This window comes from Calidris pugnax, unplaced genomic scaffold (assembly GCF_001431845.1).
Source record: "Calidris pugnax isolate Ruff unplaced genomic scaffold, ASM143184v1 scaffold63, whole genome shotgun sequence".
NCBI lineage: Eukaryota > Metazoa > Chordata > Aves > Charadriiformes > Scolopacidae > Calidris > Calidris pugnax.
In genome coordinates this window covers 4,071,174-4,092,355 of record NW_015090852.1, presented here as the reverse complement: position 1 = coordinate 4,092,355, position 21,182 = coordinate 4,071,174, and the positions used below count along the sequence as shown (strand labels likewise).

Below are 21,182 nucleotides of genomic sequence, written 5' to 3'. Positions count from 1 at the left end.
GGCACGGTGCCACGATGCAGCCCGTCCCCTTGCCCAATGCAGTGGGCAGAGACATCAGCCTTGTTCTCCCTGGCACTGCCCGACAGGCAGGTCTGCTCAGCGAGGGGACCCCTCAGCCTGGGCTCTCCCCCCACCAGTTCCCACTATGAATACCTCCCGGTGGAGACACACGTGTGTATCTGGGATGCTTTGCATACACACACTTGTGTGTATCTTCCCACTGGGCACAGGCAGGGATGTACGTGAGGAACAGGCAGATCTCTCCTTAGCTCCAGCCCCTCTCTTCTGCCCACCCCATGAAGGTGCTGCCTGGCTGCCATGCAGTTCTGCAGGGCTTCCTCCCAGCTCCTTAACCCCATGCACCATGACTAGGGGAGTGGGAGCTGCACCCTGGAAATCAGAGGTGCCTTCCAGAGCAGTGGCAGATGTTTAGGAAAAGACAGCACCTGGGAAAAGACCTGCAAAAGCACCATTCACCTCTGTCTAGGCTGACAGCCTCCTGGTTCCCTGTGCCATTAACACGGCAAGAGGGGCCGTGTCCCGACTCCCTGGGCAGAGCACGACCGTTTTTACACTGGGAGTAGCATTCAGACCTTTTTATCCCCCTAAAAGGAATTTCATCCCCATCTCTTGCCTCTCCCCCTCCTTTACACCCAAAGCAGTGGCTGGGAGTGCAAGCGTTCCCCGGGATGGATGGGTGCAGGAGCCTGGGCACCCAAACCACCACCTTGAGACGACACAGCCGGCAACCAGCTCTGCGCTGCTCCTGGCAAATATGTAGTCCCACCTTCCTCTCCCTTCTGGGCACCTCCAAAAAAAGCAGGTCTGAGGGAAGCCTGGCCATGGCTTTCTGAGCACAGGTTAGTTTTGAGACGTACAACGATTGCACGCTCCTTTTCTGGGTATTATACGGTGGCCCGTCCACCCGACATAGCCTGTAGCTCTGTCAAGATACAGTGAGCGTCATGATATATAATCATTACGAGATTCCCACTGAAGATGGAATTTTGGACCCTGGGCATGAGGAGTAACCCGGGGAGGAGAGCAGCAGGGGGAGCTCCAGCATCCCTGTGGAGGGGAGCAGGGGAAAAGCAGAGAAAAAACAACCTCCCCACCAAAATCCCTGCTCCACACTAGCTGCCATGTCAGTGAGTAAATATGTGACTAAGCCCAATTAAATGTTTAGTCTGAGGCCAGAAGATGATAGCGGTAGAGACAGCGAGGACTGCGTTTTCCCTGTGTTATCGGACCGACTCCGGCTGTGCCGGGGCGTGTTGGCGGTGTGAGCTCTTCCCAGGCCCCGAAAGGCGGCTCCCGATTCATAGAAAGCTCCTTCTTATAAAAATGTCACTGCTGCAGTAATTCCAGTTTGGTAATTGTCTCCAACATTTCAGCTGGGTTTTTGAGTTTCGGGGCTGAGTCCCGCTGCCTGGCCCCTTTAACGGGCTGCTCACTCTGTTGTGTTGGTTGGGGTTTTTTTTCTTTTGTTTTTTTTTTTTTTTTAAAAAAAAAAAAAAAAAAAAGGGAAATTGTTTGTAAAAGTTAGTGCTAAAGGGGCAGGGGATCATAGGTCCCCAGGGTTGAGTAAACGAGTCTGCAGAAAGAATCAGTTCTTCTAACTAGCACACATTAAGCAGACATAAAGAATTTACCAATGAAAATTGTGGACTAAGTATGTATTTAATAACTCCCTGATGTTGTTGCAGGGACTCCTTCTTTGAAGAACTCAGTGGGGTTTTGAACAGAGGATAACTCTTACCCCCATGCAAAAACTTTTTAAAAAAGGAAAAGTTTTACATTTATTTTTAACCTAAGCAGCATACCCCATTTTTCCAGTTTTAAAAGAACTCCTAAAAGCAAATGCAGAGCAAAAGAAACTAAATAAAGCAAGTCTAGACTTAAAATTCGATCAGAAACATATGGGAGTTCTTCAAGCATTTGCCTTTTGAGAAGTGCTATCGCTCCCCACACAGAGTCTACAAAATATGCTTTCAGTAAAGCATGGCTGTAATTACCATGGGAGGCCCCACTCAAAGAAGATGGCTTCTCTTCTTGGAGCAGAGCAAATGTATTTCTAAATAAAAGGCTTTCATTTCCACTTAAATTTTACATTCTTGTTTGCTTGTGACCACCAGAGAACACTTGTGGAAGACATGCACATAACTGTATTTTATGATACATCCTATAGATCTGAAATTGTAAACAAAAGCCTTTTATTCTTTCTCTTTTCCATGAGTTTGGTTTCCCGGTAATGCAGCCCTCTCAGAGTACCCCTAGATGTGACATCGTCTTTGCAGAATGTAACAAGAAAGTGTTTTTTTAAAAACCTCTAAGAGGTTTTAAGTCTGACTGCAGGCAAATTTTATTCTAAGTGACAATACAAATCCGGATGTGGGGCATACAGTAAGGGGATAAAAGAGCCCCTACTTTTCTGGGCTCTTCAATCAACCTCACTTTTATATGGTACCAATCAACCTCTATCAGCTTCTGAATTTGACAGAAAATCCAAACCAGAAGTGAAACTACTGTAGTCACCATGGTTGAAGAACAGAGATAAGACATGGTTTATAAGTCTGATTAGTTAGTCTACAGTCTAGGCATACTTAGAACTCTTTCTGGCCTACAGCACATGCAGTATGGCTACTACGGAGTCTCCTGAACATCGACTCAAGAGAAAGGATCCTGAGTGGAAATGAGAAAACCAAGAGGAGGAAAAGCACTTGCTACTAACGACACAGGTCATAAGTAGGAAAAGCAGAAAACGTATGATGACATTAAGAGGAGTAAAGCAGGGATCACGGACGAGAATCAGGAGGAGATGATGATTATGGGATAAATAAGAAACAGCACTCAGTGGTGATGAAAGGAAAAAGTAATTGGGGAATATCTGTCTGATATTACCAATGTAATGGTCCAATAGAGTGAAAATTTCTCAGATTTGTTTCTCTACTAAAAAATGTCATTTTGTCAAACACAAAATGTCTCTAGTAAGCATGTCCCCAGGATTACTGTCGGCAGGCAAGTCAGGAAGGGAACCACTGAGGCACACAGCACAGTGCTGGAGGATGCGTGCCAGTTCTGAAGCAGCTCTGCAGCTGAACACATATGTATCAGGCTCCACAAATGCATAGAGGGCGTGCTGTGACTGTACTGCCAGATACTCACACAGCTATACATACAGCTGAACCTCACTATTTCAAGGGAACCAGCTGCACAATACTCTGTCAGCGGAAGAATTTGTGTGTTAAGTGTAAGCAAGTTAGATTATGCTGCTTTTTCTGATGCCCGTTTCTTTTATCTGAAAGAAACAAAAAAGTAAGAGTGAATGGGAGGAATGTGTCCTTCCATTAGCCACCACCACAATGCAGCAATATAAATCTCCACTAATTCAAATGCTAACACTATTCCAAAGCATTTGGGTTACTGAGGGTCCACTGTGTGTGCTTTAACTTAATACAGATACTCCTTTCAGAGGCAGAGGTCCAAAACATGATGCTCCACTAGATTAATTTATTACTTGTAACTCAAGCTACATTTTCTGTATGGCCATTGGAAATTAATGCCTATCACACACACATACAAATATATTTGTATGTTTATGCAGGCGTTGCATTTTCAAATTAGGCATTTCAGAGAATTAATGTGTCATATGGAAAACTCAGCTTGAATAAACAAAAAAATTAATTCACTGGAGTGATCAAGAAAGACTATTATTCTTAAACTGTGTGTTCTTGTTGCTCTTCAGCAGGGAACGTGTCAAGTAAGCAAGCGTGCAACACATTAGTGAAGGACTGTCCCAACCTTTCAGAAGCCCTAGGTCAGGACAGTCAAGAGGATCAAAGCTGCTTGTGGAAGAAGAGAGAGTTAGGAGTGCTGAGTGATACATTCAGAAATGCTGCTCTACCTTCCTCTGTCCACAGATGATGACTGAAGAAGGGCCCCAGTATCAGCAGGAGGAACATGTAATCTTTGCATAATAGCTCAAGTCTTCTGTACTGGTCTGTGTGTAGCTGTTCTGTTCAGCATCACTGCAAATCACATACCCCGTCTTTGAACACCACACATCTTCTTCTGCCCACTCTGTTCTTCCTACCTACTCACCTTTGACTTTCCTCTGCCTTTTTGCCTCTCTCCTCTTTACTTGGTGCAAGAAAGGGAGCAAACATCCTGGTTGTCAACTTCAACTTGAATCGCACCTCTTCTTGTCCATGACGACAACTAACATGATTATAAGTGTCACTGTTGTTAATGTAGCCATTGAGTGCCCCCATTCACTAACGATCCAATACAGCTTGCAGGGGACAGGAGAGTTTCAAGGAGAGCTTTTCAAGATGACTGCAGGTTCACGAAGTTGAAATCACCACTGCTTTCTCTCTATTTACTGTCATACGTTTTCTCTTCTAGCATAAGGAAGGCTAGAAATGCACTGCTACTCTGCCCACTCTTTCATACAAGGCAAGAAATTCCCTGCTTAACACCCTGTTATGTAAACTACTCTGTTATGAGATTAAATAATTACTGGGGACAAAACACATCTTCAGGTTCTTGTCTTTCTGGCAAACAACATTTGCTATTGTTTGACTCCACGTCTCTTTTTCAAGTTGAGAGATGCTAAAAATAAAAACCACTTCCTTCTACTAACAGTATCTTGAGAGAGAAAAGGCTAAGGAAGCAAAAAGAAAAAAACAAAACAAAACAAACAGCTTTTGCTGAAAATACCTAACAGAATAAATTACTCATTCATTCAGTTCACCAGCTGACACTCCCAAAGCAGGCTTCAATGGTGCTTGAGGATTGCACTCAACATCATCTTTATCCCAGAATCACGTCTTTCAACTCTTTTCAGGTTCCTTCTTTTTCTGTCTTCCTCTCTTGCATCATTTTTACTTACCCTTCCCCGTCACATGGGACTGGACTACACTATGAGTAATGAAGAGCTGTTTCCCAGACTGATCCACTTCACTGAACTTTGAAAGTACCTTGCAACAGTCCCAACCAAATGGATGTCTCCTAGTTCACCTCATTTAAAAACAACTTTTGTTAAATAAAGCAGGAGCAAGTAGCTCAGGAACAATAGTAAAGACAATCCATACTACCTGAGATTAAAAAATAAGATCAAACCTAAACCCCACATAAAACAAATGACTCTTCAAATATGTTTGTTCAACTGTTATAGTGTATTGCCCATCAGAAAATTCCTGGACCACTGAAGATAGCAAGTGGACATCCTGCCAAAAGGAGATGCTGATGGGAATTAAGAGTCAGTGGCAGCAGATGTAGTACCTAGGGTACAATGTCTGCCATCCCATGAGCTTTATTTCACTTGGTCTTCAGGACAGTCATCTGGAGAAGAGGTATCTGAAGGAAGACAGCAAAAAAAATCCTATCTCTAGTCTAGAAGAAAGCCATCCTTTTAGGGGAAGCAATCAGTGAAGCTCCTAGAAGAAGTGGAGACCCTCCTGCATCTCTCACAGCATTACAGTTCAGGCAGATGAAGAATTAGTTCTGTGCAAATGCCCTTCCAAATTTCTTGCAAGATTGGTTTTGCAGAATTAGAACAAAACCACAAGAGTTGTCATATAGTGATATTTTAAAACCTGTTGTGACCTGCTTTCTGGTCAATCCCTCTGATATTTAACCTCATTCAGAATGCTGCTTTTTTCATTGCTTCTGTTAAGACTGAAGCTGCGAGATGACCCCAGGTAAGATGACCAGTGTTCCTCAACTGTTTCTGCACATGGCAGCTTGGCTACTCTAAGTAGTGTAGCTAGTGTTTCTAATGGTTGTCACAGCCACTGACAACAGGCTGCTGTTAAGAAAGATTGCCAAATACTGCATTTTATGGTTTGAAAACTATCTGAAAAACTTTAAAAGAAAACAGAAATGGAAGGAGCGGGAGACAGATTTGCAAAGGTGCGAGGGATGGGATAAGTTGGAGAGAAACCAAGACAAGACAGTGAGAAGGAAAGGAGGGAATACGTGGGGAAGAGACACAAATGTACTGAGCAGGAAACCAAGTGAAGGGAGAAGGTGAAAGAGGAAGCCAACAGGATGGTCAAGAAAGGGACAGCGAGGGAAGGGCAGAAGAAAAGGAACACAAAATAGTGATAAAGGAGCCAGTGGAGGAGGGGAAAAAGCAGAGCTCCTTTCTAAAAGATAAGGGAAAATGAATAGAGTCTCCTGCTTGAAGCAGCCAGCAGCAAAAGGAACATATTACTGGGTGTGCATTTCAACAAGAAATGTAAATTAGACTGGTAACAAATTACATAGGGGTGTCTTCCCCCAGGTCAGAAATCACAGAAAGAATAATTTATATTCTCTTAAGTCTTGCGATTTTGGGGTCCTTGGACAGGCAGAGTTGGAAATATACTGACTAGAGAAGAGCAGTATCCCATCCTGTGGTGGGCTCTGGCTGTGCATCACCCATGTAGCTGTATGTTCTTTTGATCACAGACATGAAATGCAGAATTATAGTAGTTATTCTTTTGTTTTCTTTTTCCCCTGAAATTCAGCAGGGTTTTGAAATCCCTCCATATAACATTCTTGTCCCTTCGCTCACATGAAACACTCCTAATTGCTGATTATAGGATTATACTTTTTCATTATAACCTTCACTGACGATCCATTCAAAGAGGACAAATGCATGCTACTGCTGGATGGAGCTGTGCTCTTCTGTTTGGGAGTTCAGATTGAGATCATCCAACTCAGCATGCAAATGCTTTATGGTAGGCACCTAGTTATTCTGCCAGAAGTGTTTGATGTGATGGCTATTTGACTATTATTTATATTCCATTAAAAAAATACAGTAGTAAGCTTTTAAGGCTGCAAGGTCAAAGTTTCAGAAGACAGAAGATTCCCAGGCTAAGGCAGATAACCATTCTTGCCTTATATCCCTATGCACTGTGACAGCTTTTAATCAAAGGATCACATGCAATTTTTTGCAAGGGATCCTCTTATCATTCAATAATGATAATGTTATTGAGTTAGACATTACATTAAATCTTTCCAAAGAACTCTAATCCATAAAAATCCATCACAGAAAACTTACTTAATGGTTGATAAGTGGCAATCAAAGAGCTGAATACAGAGACTGTGGACCAGGAAATGTCAGGCAGTGATGCTTTCTGCAGTACTTCTGACTTTGTCTGGAAATTTCTAACTGTAATTACTGTCAAGTATAAGTTTGTGCTGGGTTGGCAGAAATATGTAATGATGGCTTAGAATGTAGATGTAAGATGTAATGTAGTTACAAACACGACAGGTCATGTAATTAGCCTCAGTGGCATAATAAAACATAGCTGCATAGCAGCCATCACCTTCCATGCTGGCTGTGGGTTGAAATAAATTGAAGGGAGAGTATGGGACTGTTCACGAACAGCACAACATTAATTCTCTCCCTGCTAATTGCCTTGCGTGTAAAGACCACTCTCAGCCCCCAGCGACTGAGCATCAGCATGCCTGAGGGCGAGAGCATTTATGTTCCTGCCTGCTTGAGTGGATGGTCCAGCCCTTCAAGACCCCTGTTTAACTAGATTCCAGGGTTTCACATCACGTAGGGTCATGTGTGTTTTAATGGCAAAGTGAGTAACAATCTCCAGTGCTTCATTGGAAAAGCCTTCACGAATCCACAGTAGCATTGCAGAGAAAAGAGAGAAAAGGGGGGCACTCTCCCACCCCCACTAACACCATGGGCTCTGCCACCAGGAGAAAAACATTTCCAATTCAATTGTTTTCCTTGTGGCAAAACTGAAATTCCCATTCAGGACATTTAAAAGCCATAAATCAAAGCATCCACAGTAGAACTAAAATTAGTCAAGATCAGGCTTTCCAAACAGGCAGGCAAACACACATGATGGTAAGCTAAAGTGGCTCTAGAGCCTGCTTAAAGCTATCTTACCAAAGCAAGCACACAGCTGCATTTTCTTTCAAAATACTACTGCAGCCTTTTAAGAGAGAGGGGGAATAATCTAAATTCTGGCAGCGGGGAATATTTCACAAATCATATATGCTTTGGCATCAAGCCCTTAAAGCCAGGGGCCTTTACTCACAGGCTTTGCTGGGAGAGATCCACCCACCTCAAGTGGGATTAATTAAGAGAGGCATGTATCATGCAAATAGTTTCTGTTTCCTTACAGAAATATTCAGAGCACATAACCCAAAACAGCTTTAGAATCAGAGCGAAGCAAGGAAGAAAATTGTTTCCTGCTCCCCTAACCCTTTTCCTTTCCCTGTACAGTAAGCGAGAACAGTGAGAAAATGCTGAGAGCTCACCATTTCTGTACAATTCCTTTGATTAATGCTAATAAAGTTGAGGGGAAAAAAAATATTTTTTTAAAGCAGGGGCTATATTTCACTATAGGGTTCCCAATTCTCCAAACCTAAGCATGTGCTCAGCCAGTCATCAGAAAAGGACAGTCAAAGTCTTACCCCTGAAAATGATGGGGTTTTATCTTAAGGCAGAACAGGAGGATTTTCAGCTCCACATGACAGCGACAGGGGCTGCAACATAAAGCTCCTTTGCAAAGCTAGATGAACTTTAAAAATACAACTTTCTTCTCAGGAAGCTAAACTATTTCTCTCGATATGACAGATCCTGAAACTTCAAGGAATCACTGCAGAAAATGGTGGTAGAACAGTCAGAGCACAGAGTGCCAGTTCAAAAATAAGACACAGGGAAAGCTCAAGTTTCCGCAAGAACTCTTCCTCAAAACTATTTTTTTTCCCCTTTTAATATCTCAGACCCATTTTCTGAGTCAATTTCCTATGATCCTGCGAAGGCTGTTATTAAAACCAGACCGAGCGTAGCAGAAATTCCAGGGCTCAAAAGAAACATTTAATAGATGCAGGAGCCTGACACACTGTCCCCCTCAGGTGATTTCCCCTGCAGCCCCTTCCCTGGGATTTCCTCTCTCTGGAGTTTAGTCAGCAGGAGAAACCTGAAGTTTCAGCAAAATGGCAAACCCTTCCTTCATTCTTAAGCAGCTGAGATTTTTTTTATATGTCTGAGGCTTTCATTGCTCTAAAAAAGACATCGAGGATCCAGTCCAGAAGATGTGTATTGCAGATATTTTTTTCCACAAAAATGTCAGGCAGTCATATATTCAATTACATATCCAGCTACAGCATTTTAAAAACACTGACCTCCTTTATCAGCCCCTGCTTTGCATGCCACCAGTGGCAGTCACAAATTGAGTTGTTCACGGATTGCTTACCCAAGTGTCTTTTGAGTGCAAGAAAATTCCTTTCTGGTCTCCATCCCACCTATCACTTCAGCATCAAAAAGATTATTATCAGACACGCTCTTGGCAAGCCACCTCAGGAAAGCAGAGTTCATGCAAAATCACAGCCAGGCAGGACGAGGGAGACATGCTCATTTGCAAGGCAAGGTGAGAGACGCCAGGGAGCTATGGTTCTCTCCAGTAGTACAACTGACAAAACACTGGACCTCATTTCTTTATCTAGTATGTGATTTATTCTCTGATGGCACAGGGGAAACACCGGGGCCAGTGCCCTGCAGCTCAGTCCCAGGCTTTCCCAGCAAGGGGATGTTGCTTGGACTTCTTGCCTTTCGGCGCGAAGTTTGGTACCCAAAGAGGCAGTTCTATGTTTCTCCCCAGCAGTCCTAGAGCAAGCTATGGGATATCCACTAAGATGAAAGAGTGCATTTCTTGGTTGGGCGCTGAGGCAACAATACTCTTTTCATACGAAATATATAAAAATACTTAATTCCTTTGATATACCTCATTTATTTATTCTTCATATTATAAAGGGCAATTATATTAGAAATAACTAGCCTCAAATTTAAGTTACTGACAACTACAACAGATCTCACCTATTTAAAAGTTTTTCTCCAAAGGTTCTCTTCTCAATTACCATTTCTAAAATTGAAAATGTGCACGTTTTCTTTTTGTTTCTATTTAACTGGCATTTCTTTGCAAACTGTGACTAATTTTAATGTAGCAGTTAATTTTTTAGAAATGGAAAAACCCCTTTGTTCCAACGTTGCCTCATCTGCTCATGCCTCTCATAATTCAGGAAGTTATCGAAGCCCTTGGAATCAGAAGCTTTCATATATATATATATATATGTATATATTTGAGTGGTTACGTGTATTATGTCATTGTGAAAATAAATATTAAAGATATTTTATTCATATAACTTACATAAAAAAGCAGTTAATGCCACACAAAATTATAACATACGCAAAGCTACTTTAAAAGGTACTGATAAATGCAAAGCCCTGGGAGGAAAGGAAATGATCTGGTGATGAAAATCCTGTTCCTTAACTAATTGTTTTGTACCATATGATCTACACTGTCAGACAACTATGGACTGTTTTCAACTGGCTGTAAATTACTTGCCTTGTGGAATAAGCATCAGACTCCTATCAGTTTGTTCCATTGGTTCTACATGGATTGTTCTTCTTCTCTCCCAGAAGAGCCACTGCTTCCTCTGGTGAGGAGTCAGAATGGCAGAAGTGGGTTGTTGTACCCCTTTCTCTCTTCTGCTGGAGGGGTAGGTGACCTCTCTCACTGTGCACCCTTATGTGGGTACAACACAACCAGAACAGGGGTTCTTAATGTAAGATAATCAAGTGTCTTCAAATTCACTGACTGGAACTTTTTTTTTCATGAAAATCTTTTCAAAAAGTCATATTTGGCCTAAAAGTTGGTTCCTCAAAACACCTTTGACTCTCTGCAGGGAATGTCCAATTTTGCTTTATTACAAGACATTGTCAAGAACAGTGCTTGACTTTCTGACACAGTGCAAAATCTGTCTGTTATGCTAGAGGGAGAGAACCATGCCCACCACCAGGAAGAATAGACATCTTACCTTGGGACGCTGGGAGGAGCCCGGGTTGGCCGAGAGGGAACCTGAGGAGGTCCTCCAAGGGCTTCACCACCACTTGGAAATGGAGGCAGTGGTCCTGGGCGGAATGGGACTGGAGGAGCTCCTGACTGAGGGCCTGGAGACGGGATTGCAGGAGCGGGTCCTCGGCCAGATAAAGGTCTGGTTGGGGGATTGTTTAACGTAGGCCTCCTCTGAGTTGAGGGACTTGGAGGAGGTGATCTAGTGAAATATCAGAGGTTTAAGAAGTTCAGTAAGGTGGGGCTTGGGTTTTTTGTTTTGTTTTTAAAAAAAAAAAAGAAATTAAAACCTTTGATAATTCTTTTTTCTTGGCATTTTCCTTAGCTGTCGGTGTCAGAGCATCACATATATTTAAGTCTCACACTTACCTTCCCCACAGAGAGCATGATATGATTTCTTACTTGTGATAATCAGAAATAAACATACAAGCAAAGAGATAAATGTAATGGATTTTAATATTAGAGTTCTAATAATGTTCTGTTAAATGGATTTTTTAGGACATGGAGCCTGAAATGCTGGATTACTGTAACAGCTTCCGAGAAGAGGCCTTGTGGATACAGAATTGGAGTGACAGAAGTGTCTGCTATGTAACTATGAGACAAGCTATAAATCCATTGGATAGCCTTCTACAAGGCAAATATCTTGTCTAGTGTTTATATATGTATCCATAGAATACATGTAAGTGGGAAAATGTTCTAATTTGCCTCACAAATGTCATTAATGACCTAGAGGAGTGCCTGTGCCCAAAAAGACAGGCAGGGAGGGAGCTGCTGATGCTGACAGTGTTTGCCTGTGCTAAATTTCACTGCAATATGGATTTGAGGATCCTTACCTGCGGGCTTGCTGAAGCCAAGAGTCATCTACAGGAGGTGGTGCAGGGGTTGAGACGGTGCTGGTGCTAATATCACCAATGATGGCTAGGGCTTCCTTTAGTGCTTGGTACATGCGGAGCGTTTCATCTCGCCTCTGCGCCTGTTCAGCTGACTCCTCCATTAGAGTGTTTTGGTCCTCAGAAGAATACAAGTGAGCCAGGAGCTCTGCGTTGATAAATTCTTTTACCTATTTCATCAGAAAAAAAAAAAAAAAAAATCCCCACCAAACAAATAAACAAACAAAAACCCCTACTGAAAATACAATACTGAGCAAATGCAGCGTGAGATCCATGGAACCAGGAGACAGGTGTGTCTCGGTTTAATCTGTTTCTCCTACAACCTTACATCAATTCTACTGGTCAAATCAGGGACTAAAGAAATGCTGAACTGAGATTGAGCTGACAGTGCATCAGCCTCAGGTCTAGCTGTGGCCCAAGGAAAGGCTGGCACATGCAGCTGGGCAGAGCAGCTGGAAAAGGATGGACTGGACCTTTTAGCAGCTGCCTGCATGCAGATGGGCTTAACACAATTATGAAGCCACATTCTGAGACAACAATTTCATGTGTGAGGATGATACGGTTTTGTGCAGACAGTCTGTTTTCTGTATCTGTCTTTGAAACATCAGACATGGTTGGAGTTAGCGCTGGTCTGTGTCTTTAAGGTGACACCTATGTTTGCAGTTCATTTCAAATGGCTTCAAAACAGCTCCCAGGACTCAACTGGCATTTTGGTCAATTCTAAATGTCTCAGAAGTAAACGGCAGCTATTAGCAATACTATTAGATATACTAAAGTCCCCTGGGAATAGGAACTTTCAAGCTTTATAGCATCTTTGTCAATTGTTTTCTTAGCGAAAATTTACCCTACTGTAAATGGGATTTTTCATCTCCAATAACTTGTCAGATTCTAAATATCCCATCCACATGCATTCAAACTGAAGGGAGAAGTCTCCAAGTAATCTAATTTACTGTATTGATTTCCTGCTACGCTTGCCCTGGTTATGGAAACCTGGGCCACATTAGGAGAGATAAAAAGCTAGAGGTACTCTGATTAAATAAAACTGTGGTAAATAGACCAACAGCTGACCTACTAAATCCTTGCATTTGAGACTTTTGTTGCTGTTCTGATCTATTTCTCATCTGGCTTTTTGTTCTATAAAGCTTTTTTGAGCCGGAGATACTGACAATAATACATTCCCAAGATTCTGATTACATAAACCTGAGCTCCATTTGCACATGGGTTTGTGCTAGTTTAGCAGCACCAATTTAAGTCCTGACAGTTAGGCTAAGGCAATATTTGTGTTCAGACAAGGTCAGTAAGACAGTCAAACTGCACAGGGATGGGACCCTTTATGGTCACCTAGCAACTAAAAGAAGGCCAGGATAGACCCTACAGGGAAACAAAACCATATTGCCTGGACTTGGTTGTCATTTCCCATTCATGTATGACAGGAGATGCACAAATTCTTAACAAAGCCTGCAAAAATTTTCCATGAGTCTCATGCTGTTTTCCAGTAGATGGTACTGATCAAGAGCCAGAGTACACTACTTTCCTCATGATTGCCAAAAACTCCACATTAAAAACAGATATCATAGTTAAACAGCATCACATTCTACTCGATGAAATGAGCGTTTTAATGGCATCACTTCAATAAAAAGAAGAAGTAGTCCTAAAATTAGATTAAGGCCAGAGCTGATTGTAAAAGCATTGTTAAACCACAAATATCTGTTTGAAAAAAAAATCAGCCTGTGACAATTATCATGAGAGATCCCTGCCTGCCACAAGCAGGAGACTCAAGTAACTCCCTGAACTCTTCTGGAAGGGGAAGACTGTTGCATTAAGGATGATTCTTGGATGAACCACTTTTCTTCTGCAATTGAATGCACTGTACTAGACAGAAGATGATCTTCCACAATAGCCACTTTCTCCAGCTTGGAAAAGGAAGGGAAAGTGACACTCTTGCCTTTGCTCCTTTCTAGAAAACAGGAAAAGTCACAGGAATGGTGTAAAACATTCCTTCACAGACATCAGATCAGCGGTCAAAGCTGAACCACAGCACACATCCAAAATGCCAATGGCACAAAACCTGCCCTGTCACTCCGAAGTGGGGTAAAGTGGGCTTGCAAGGCAACCTCATTCATCAGTGGGCAGACTACAACAGACATCACTGCTTCAAATGCAAACACAATCCATTCCTTGACCTTAAGTTTGGTAGTAACAAGTACCTTGGAGTTTTTCTACTCAGTCGAGATCAGTATCAGCACTGCTTATGTGGTATATGCTGTCTACCATAAGACCACCCCCCTTGTATAATCTGTGATACTAAGGCACCGTGAAATCCAAATTCTGAAATGTGTTTTTATTGTGTTTGAATTGCTAATGGTAACTTAATGCAATTCTTTGAGGTAAATGTATTTTCTTTTAAGGTAATCAACATCCACCCTAAGAGAAGAATAAGGCATGCATTTGGAATACAACGATCTAGGCTTAGGCCTCAAAATATGCTTAGGGACAGCACCTAATTACTTTGTGTGCACTGAGTTTGAAGCTGATATTTTCCTTGAATTGTAAGTGCTCATTTGCAGGCCCACAAAGCAGAAAGGAAGTTCTAGGGGGACTCAGGAGGTTATAATCGTCATAGAAACAAACTTCTCAGGATTTATTTGTTTCCAGTATCTTGGAGGCAATATGATAGGGCAGCAGAAATTACAGAATATGGTCATTAAGGGGGAGGGAGGGTGTTTTCACTTAACTCCTGGTGGATGGAGACTGAAGACCTCAAGGAACGCACACACAACTTAACAGGACCCACCTTCCATCACAGCTCCACTGCTTTCCAGATGCTGGCACAATCTATTGGCATGACTCAACAGTCTTAATTCAAGCACTTCTTTCTCTTTTTAATAGTGTTGATTTTAAAAAAAATTATATTTTAGCTATTGTTTTTAATATGGTATTTTACTGCCTACACTGCACAGAAACAAGTGCATTAATGCTTCTAATTTCTCTTTTCATGGTCCTTAAAATTAAACTCAAGGATTGAGGTGCAGGTCTTAGCTCATTAGCAAGCCCAAACACACCTATGGACTATGAAGTCAATTGAAAGGTAGAGGATGTCTTAAGTACATTGTTTGTGTGTGCCATGGTCAGCCAGCACGGCAGACTTTATTGATGTAACTAACAACTGAAAGGGTTGAAAGTACAAATTCTTATAGTACTCTACTTCTGAGTAAAGGAAACACTTCAGGGACCCTTAAACTATTCTCTATGATGAGGTGAGTGGCAGAAAATTTAATGTTAACTTTCAAAAGGACCTGCTCACCACACACTGCAGTTTATGAAACAAGAGCTAAAACCCACCCCTTTCAAGAGGGACTGAAGTTGTGCTAAGTCAAAGCAGCAAGTTGCTAGCTGTGATCTGGAAAGAGCAGCGAAAACACGCTCATCCCATAATGCCTAGAGTGTAGCTGATTTCAGGAAAAAAAGGGCAGTTCCATTGTTCCCATGCTCTTTTGTAAAAACTCACCCATGACTAGAGTGTTATTTGGAGCCTGACCCCCCTAAACCTAAAGAAGTTAATGGAGTATCTCTCACCCTCATGCAAAAATTCTGCCCGCATTATGTGTACCTGGAAATCCCATTGAAATTCCCTGTCCAACCACCTAAGTGCAACACAAATTCCACAGGGCTAATGAAATCCATCAGACAAAGGCTAGAGGTGGCTCTGAATCAAAAGTAAATGCTACTTTCTAACCAGATTTGCCTTATAGCATATTGTTTTTGTAAAGACCAATTGGTTTGATGACCTCACAGAAAAAGTGCTACCCATAACTAACAGAAGCTGTGCTCTCCATTATTAATTTATATGGCAGCAGTGGCACTAATATTAAGCCAAGTTTTCAATAAGGTCCATTCAGAACTCTGCCAGGAAGCGAAGGCTGAGATCCTAATACAGTGGAAAAACAGTGATATCTCAAAGCCATTTCTTTAACTAAATAATCTTCAGATCTAAGAAAGACACACACAATAAATCAAACAACCACACCTGCTTATCTAAACAACAGTGTCCAAGGCTTCTAGATTTATTCCTTGAAAACAATAACCTGAAAATATAAAGAAACCCAAATAAAATAAGAACTGCTTTAAGAAACCATGACAAAGGGCTAGATTGAAAATCAAGGAAGGACAACTCTGCTCTACTGCTCTCACAGGCTGCCTAGATGGAGCTCCCAACTCCATTTTCTTGTTATATCAAAAGCAACACAGAAAAACAACACAAAAAATTATTTACCTTTAAATAATACCTTATATTCTCATTAAATAAATAAATTCGGTCTTTAGCATTTTGGAGTAAGCACTCAAGGCAGTCTGCCAGCCTTTGAGAAGGCTGGAGAACTTCATACTACTTACAGAAGATGGAGCCTGTTCTTCTCCTTAGTACATGCTGTTGTTGCTGCTATTTTCGAGAGGTGTGTTTGAGTGTAACAGATTTGACAGACATGTTAAAATAATTTAGAACCCTGGCTGGTACTTACATTATTGATCATAAGATGCATGATTGTTTTCGGAATCAAATCTCGGATACATTTGTTGATAATAGACATGTAGGAATCCACAAGATTTCGAATTGTCTCCACCTGTCTCTCCAGTTGCGGGTCCATTGAAAAATTGTCTGCTTGGCCATTCTCATCATTTTCAGTCTACACAGAAGAAAAAAAAAAAAGAAAAGTCAAGTCTTTCAGACTGCAGTAATGTGGAAATATATAGGGGAAAAAAACCTGGACTTAAACTGTAGTAATCCAGCCATGTAACACATACAAAGAACGTCTGGAGGTTAAAATATGAAGTAATGGCCTGTTTAACATTAGTGTTTAGCATCATGAAATTTGGACCTTTAAAGGTTAATGCAATATGAGATGCAAGTCCTTCTTCACAAAGTACATTATGTATTTCCACACAAATTTATAATTTTATATTAAAGAAAGTTTTCAGACAAAGACACATAGTAGTAAATGATCACTTACTGCAACACTTCTTATCAAATCTTTTACCACTCAGATTCAGCCAGCTTGACCATGCAAGAAAGCAGCACCCTAAGTCTGGATTTTGAATTTTACCCTCCTATGGGTAAAAAACATTCTTGTTATTTAAGGCTGACAAATTCCGCAGTTCAGCCTCAAATTTGTTAGATGTGAACTGCACCTATATAAACAAAGGATTTATGAAGGATAACAGCAAAAGCACCACTGATTCCAATGCTCAAGGCTCAGCATAACATAGGCTGGATTATATATTAGAGGTCTCTTTTTCATTGGACAGAAAAAACTTCTTTGTATGTAAACAGCTGACCTAATTAAAGAAAATACCTGGTACTTTAACTGGAAGCTAAAAGGTATGTACTTTGCTTCAGTCTGGCCTGTATAAATATAAGAAAACCTAAAAAAAAGAATAGTAGCCTTTTGGTGAAAATCAAACTGCTTTCTGAGGCTCAAAGATGCCAAAAGAATGGAATTTCAACCTGGAAAGCACAAAGAACAATGTTCTTTCCCCAAACCCTGATATATAATACCTCTTCCTCTAAACGACCACCAAAGTCATACTAGCATGAACTATAAAATTCAAATCTGTTTTTTGGTACATAGAAGCATAACATTAAGAAACAGAAAGTACTTGCAAAAAAGTGAATAACCCAATAATGAGATCTAGTGATATACCAGCCAGACCCCCTATAATCAGCAAAACTCCATTTGCAATATAGCATTTAGCTAAAATTTGCATATCACTAGTGCTTTACAGATTTCCAGAGCAGTTGAAATCAGTAGCTAAACCATTAGCAAAAGACCATTAGAGCTAGATATGCAAACATGTCACCAAAGTCACCCTGCATGAAATCCATTCTTGCTAGGCCAGAAAGAGATTCCTAATTTCATCTCCTACCACAGGGTCTGCTTCTGCTCATGCAGCACTGGCAGGTGGAGCACTTCATATTTACTCCTTGTAAACTATGGTTTGGTCAGTCCAGCCTAAATGAAATGGTGATGGTTGTGATTTGTTAAGTTACGGTTTTGTTAAGAAATAAGATCCAATGTACCATTTAGAAACAAAACTAAATGTTTGTAAAAGAAGTTTCAAAAGTTCAGATTGTTTTTAATTACAGATGAATTACTGGAAAAACAACTAATCTACGGACTTTAAAAATAATTAGCAGTGCTTTCTAAAACTCTTGGGATTGTGGAGGGCACTGAAAGAGCTCTTGGTAAAAATAGTGTTTTCAATTCTGTAACACCAGTAGACACACTACCCTATAAACCTTAATAATTTTGTTAATAAAATGCATATGCAAAAAAGTCACAGCATGCAGATTGAGTATTTTCCTTAGCCTCCATGTCTAATAAGAAACTAACTGCAATTTTCCCTGTGAAATATCAAATAAATGGGAAATCATACATCTATCATATATCCACAGATTTTAGCCAAGTTACTGCTGACCAAAAATGCCCCCTTTCCCAGTTCCCCTGCATTTGACTTCCATTCTCTTTCTTTTCTTCTTGTCTATATAAAGTGCAGTTTGTCCATCTATTTTTTTCTTTTCTTCACTGTTTAAATTACAGATTGCAGTAAGATTCGTAACTGGCTAAGCAGCAGAGTGACAGATGTTTATCATTATCCTCATCAAGAGAACGTAAAGTAAAAATAGTAATTTGTCTCTGATCTTTAAGGCACAGGGTAATAGTCTGCAAACATTTAACCTTTTATATACAGGCTCATAGGTGATATTTACAGAAAGTGGATAATACTCCAGGAGTCCGTCTCTTGTTTGAAACTGTAATAGAGTTGACTTCCTCCTGTTGATTTATTTTCTCTTAAATCAAAAAAGATCAATCTTTCATGAGTTTACACTAATTTATTATGAAAGCTTCTGGCCATAGTATTCTTAACAATTCGATGCCTCGAGTGAAGGCTTTTCATGCCAGAAACCATCTTCTTTATTCATCCCATTATGCACATGAAAGTCTGCTTCTAACAGACTTCTGTGCTCTACAAGTACACCTGCAAGTGTTACCAGGCTTTCTTTTGTAAGCTCTTTCTGCTTTGTGCCAACAGCAGCATATGAGAGCAAGGTTGCCTGGCAAAGCTAGACATCACAAGAAGACAGAAATGATGCAGACACCCTGTTCCATCTCCATGTCATGCTTTCAAAACGGCTGGTTTTCTCACTGAGCATCATGGTGGCACTAGCTTCAGTGCAAGCCACCCCCCAGCCTACATCCCTGCCACTCTGCATTCTAGAAAGACTTCTGCAAGTCTGTTGTAATGAATAAACTCAAATCAGAATATGTAAGAAAACCCTCAGATCCCTCTGACCACTCTTGAACAGAACGTTCATGTAGAACAGAAAAGGAGAACAGAAGGAGCTGGAAACGGGTTTCTGTGCCTTCTTTCCCAGCAGCCAAGGCAGCCACAGTCTCCCTTTTCAGTGCTCCTCATCCTTGAGCCAGAATTTGCTAGTTCCAATAGGGAGCATCAAGCAGTAGTGTATGAGAATCTGGGCTAAGTTTTCATTCAGTTGACTCTTGCTTAATACTGCTATTAATTGTTGACAGGAATAGAGTAGTATTATTTCAAAACAACACAACTGCAACTACTTTAGGAACAAAGAAATGATGGAAGAATCTAAAGTGCTAAAAAAACAGGTAAAGAAAATTAGACTCATCTTGGAAAACTGAAATTCAGGACTTCTGATGAAAATACACCAAAGCTACAGAAAAGCAATAGGTGAAAAAAATATGGACAAAAAGGAAGGCAACGTGGAAGCTAGGTCCGTGCTTCCATTTATATATACATAGCCACAGAATAAGGTCCTTCCCATCTACTTTATCTGCACTTCAGAAAAATGAAAATAATACCCATTCCTTACGCTCTGCAGTGGATCTCACCTGTCTTTCAGAAGCTACTTTCTGATCCTTGCACAGACAGGTGCTACTTAAACACCAAGTATGCATCATTGCTATTCTTCTACCTTTCCTGCATTTAGATGCCTTCTGTACTAAGAATGCATTAAGGATTAACTGAAGTGTCATACAAGAGAAGACTAAAAATGGCATGTGAAATCCAAACCACTTAAGTTTGTGGGAATTTTACTGCTGGCTGCAGTGGGAATAGGATTTCACACTACACATGCATTTCTACCAGAAAAGTTATCAGTCTTCTGAAGACTATAAACTCCCTACTTCAGGAAGAATTATTTAATGTGGTACAAAGGGACTCAGGCACTGGGAATTATGTGCAATCCAAAAAAAGGAATAGTACCTCAGAATATAAGGATAATCTTCCTGATTGTGAGAATTATAAGTGTGTTGAAGAATGTCCCAAGAAAATTCACAGCAAAACTGAGTAACATACTGAAAACAGTCTGGAGCTGGCCACACAGAGAGTGCAATACTTCTAATTTCCATGATTTCATTACATTCAGGGCAGCTGCCAGCATATTTAAGAATGTCTTGTATAACATTCCTGATGTCAGTTTCAAGAAGGAGCATTTGTCTAGCATTTTCATTAGAACAGTGTATCAACCAATTTACTGTAATCAAAAAGGCATTCTATTAAAAATAACTGAGAGGAAGCAGATTGGAAGGTGACTGACTAAAGGGTAAAAAGTCAAAGCAGTGGCAAAGCAATGCTTCTTATGCTAAGAAACAAATCCATGGCTACAGTGAGAAACCAATCATTTAAATGTTGCTTTAATATCTTCATGTACAGACGCAATTTCATAACAACAACCGCAACCTGAAAATTAATCATTCTCTCAAGATTGTATTTATGTTTTAATTCACAGCTGCTGAACGTATAATCTATTTCATTTATTCCTGTCCAAGAAAGACTTTTCTTTAGCGCACCAACATTCAGCACATCACAATTGCCCTAAATTCCCCTGCCTTTTCCTAAATCTTTACAACTGATTCTTGATATTCTCTCTTCATTGCCGTTTGATGCTGTATATATAATTTAGCTAATATACTCTCAGCTGTACATAGCGTGCCTTTTGCCAGAGGACTGCTGAAACCACATGATGGCTTCACACAGTGAGGTTTTCTTACTGGAAGGAACCACAAGTAAATGACAATACATTACTTTTGTGTATTTACAACAAAGCAAGCAGCAGAAAAAGAACATTTCCCGGGTAGCTTGGAAGCTGTCCTTTTCCCTCACAGAGGGTGACTTTGCCACTCTCTTCTATGCTTTCAGCATGTACTGACTTCGTACTGCTGTCGCCTTTACTGAGCCACCCACAGGCTGCCCCTCTCAGCTACTCTGCTTTCATCAGCAGCCTTGAACTGCTCCAAGCAGAGGTTATGATCCAGCTTTCCCTTGCACACCCAATCTCTCTCACTTACGTACCTAGGCAGAAGAAAGATATAGCCTGGCTCAATTTGATTCAAAA

At 40.8% G+C, this 21,182-nt stretch overlaps 1 protein-coding gene across 8 annotated transcripts in view; it reads right to left on the bottom strand.

Annotated features, from left to right (window-relative positions):
* DNM3 (dynamin 3) overlaps positions 1-21,182 on the bottom strand; it is a 183,380-nt gene that overhangs the window by 8,341 nt on the left and 153,857 nt on the right. For all 8 annotated transcript variants that reach the window (XM_014943475.1, XM_014943472.1, XM_014943470.1 and 5 more), the window contains 3 exons: positions 16,276-16,440; positions 11,702-11,928; positions 10,834-11,070 (listed from right to left, as the gene is read on the bottom strand). In XM_014943475.1, the coding sequence (XP_014798961.1) occupies positions 10,834-11,070; positions 11,702-11,928; positions 16,276-16,440 (629 nt within the window). The remainder of the gene's footprint in view (positions 1-10,833; positions 11,071-11,701; positions 11,929-16,275; positions 16,441-21,182) is intronic.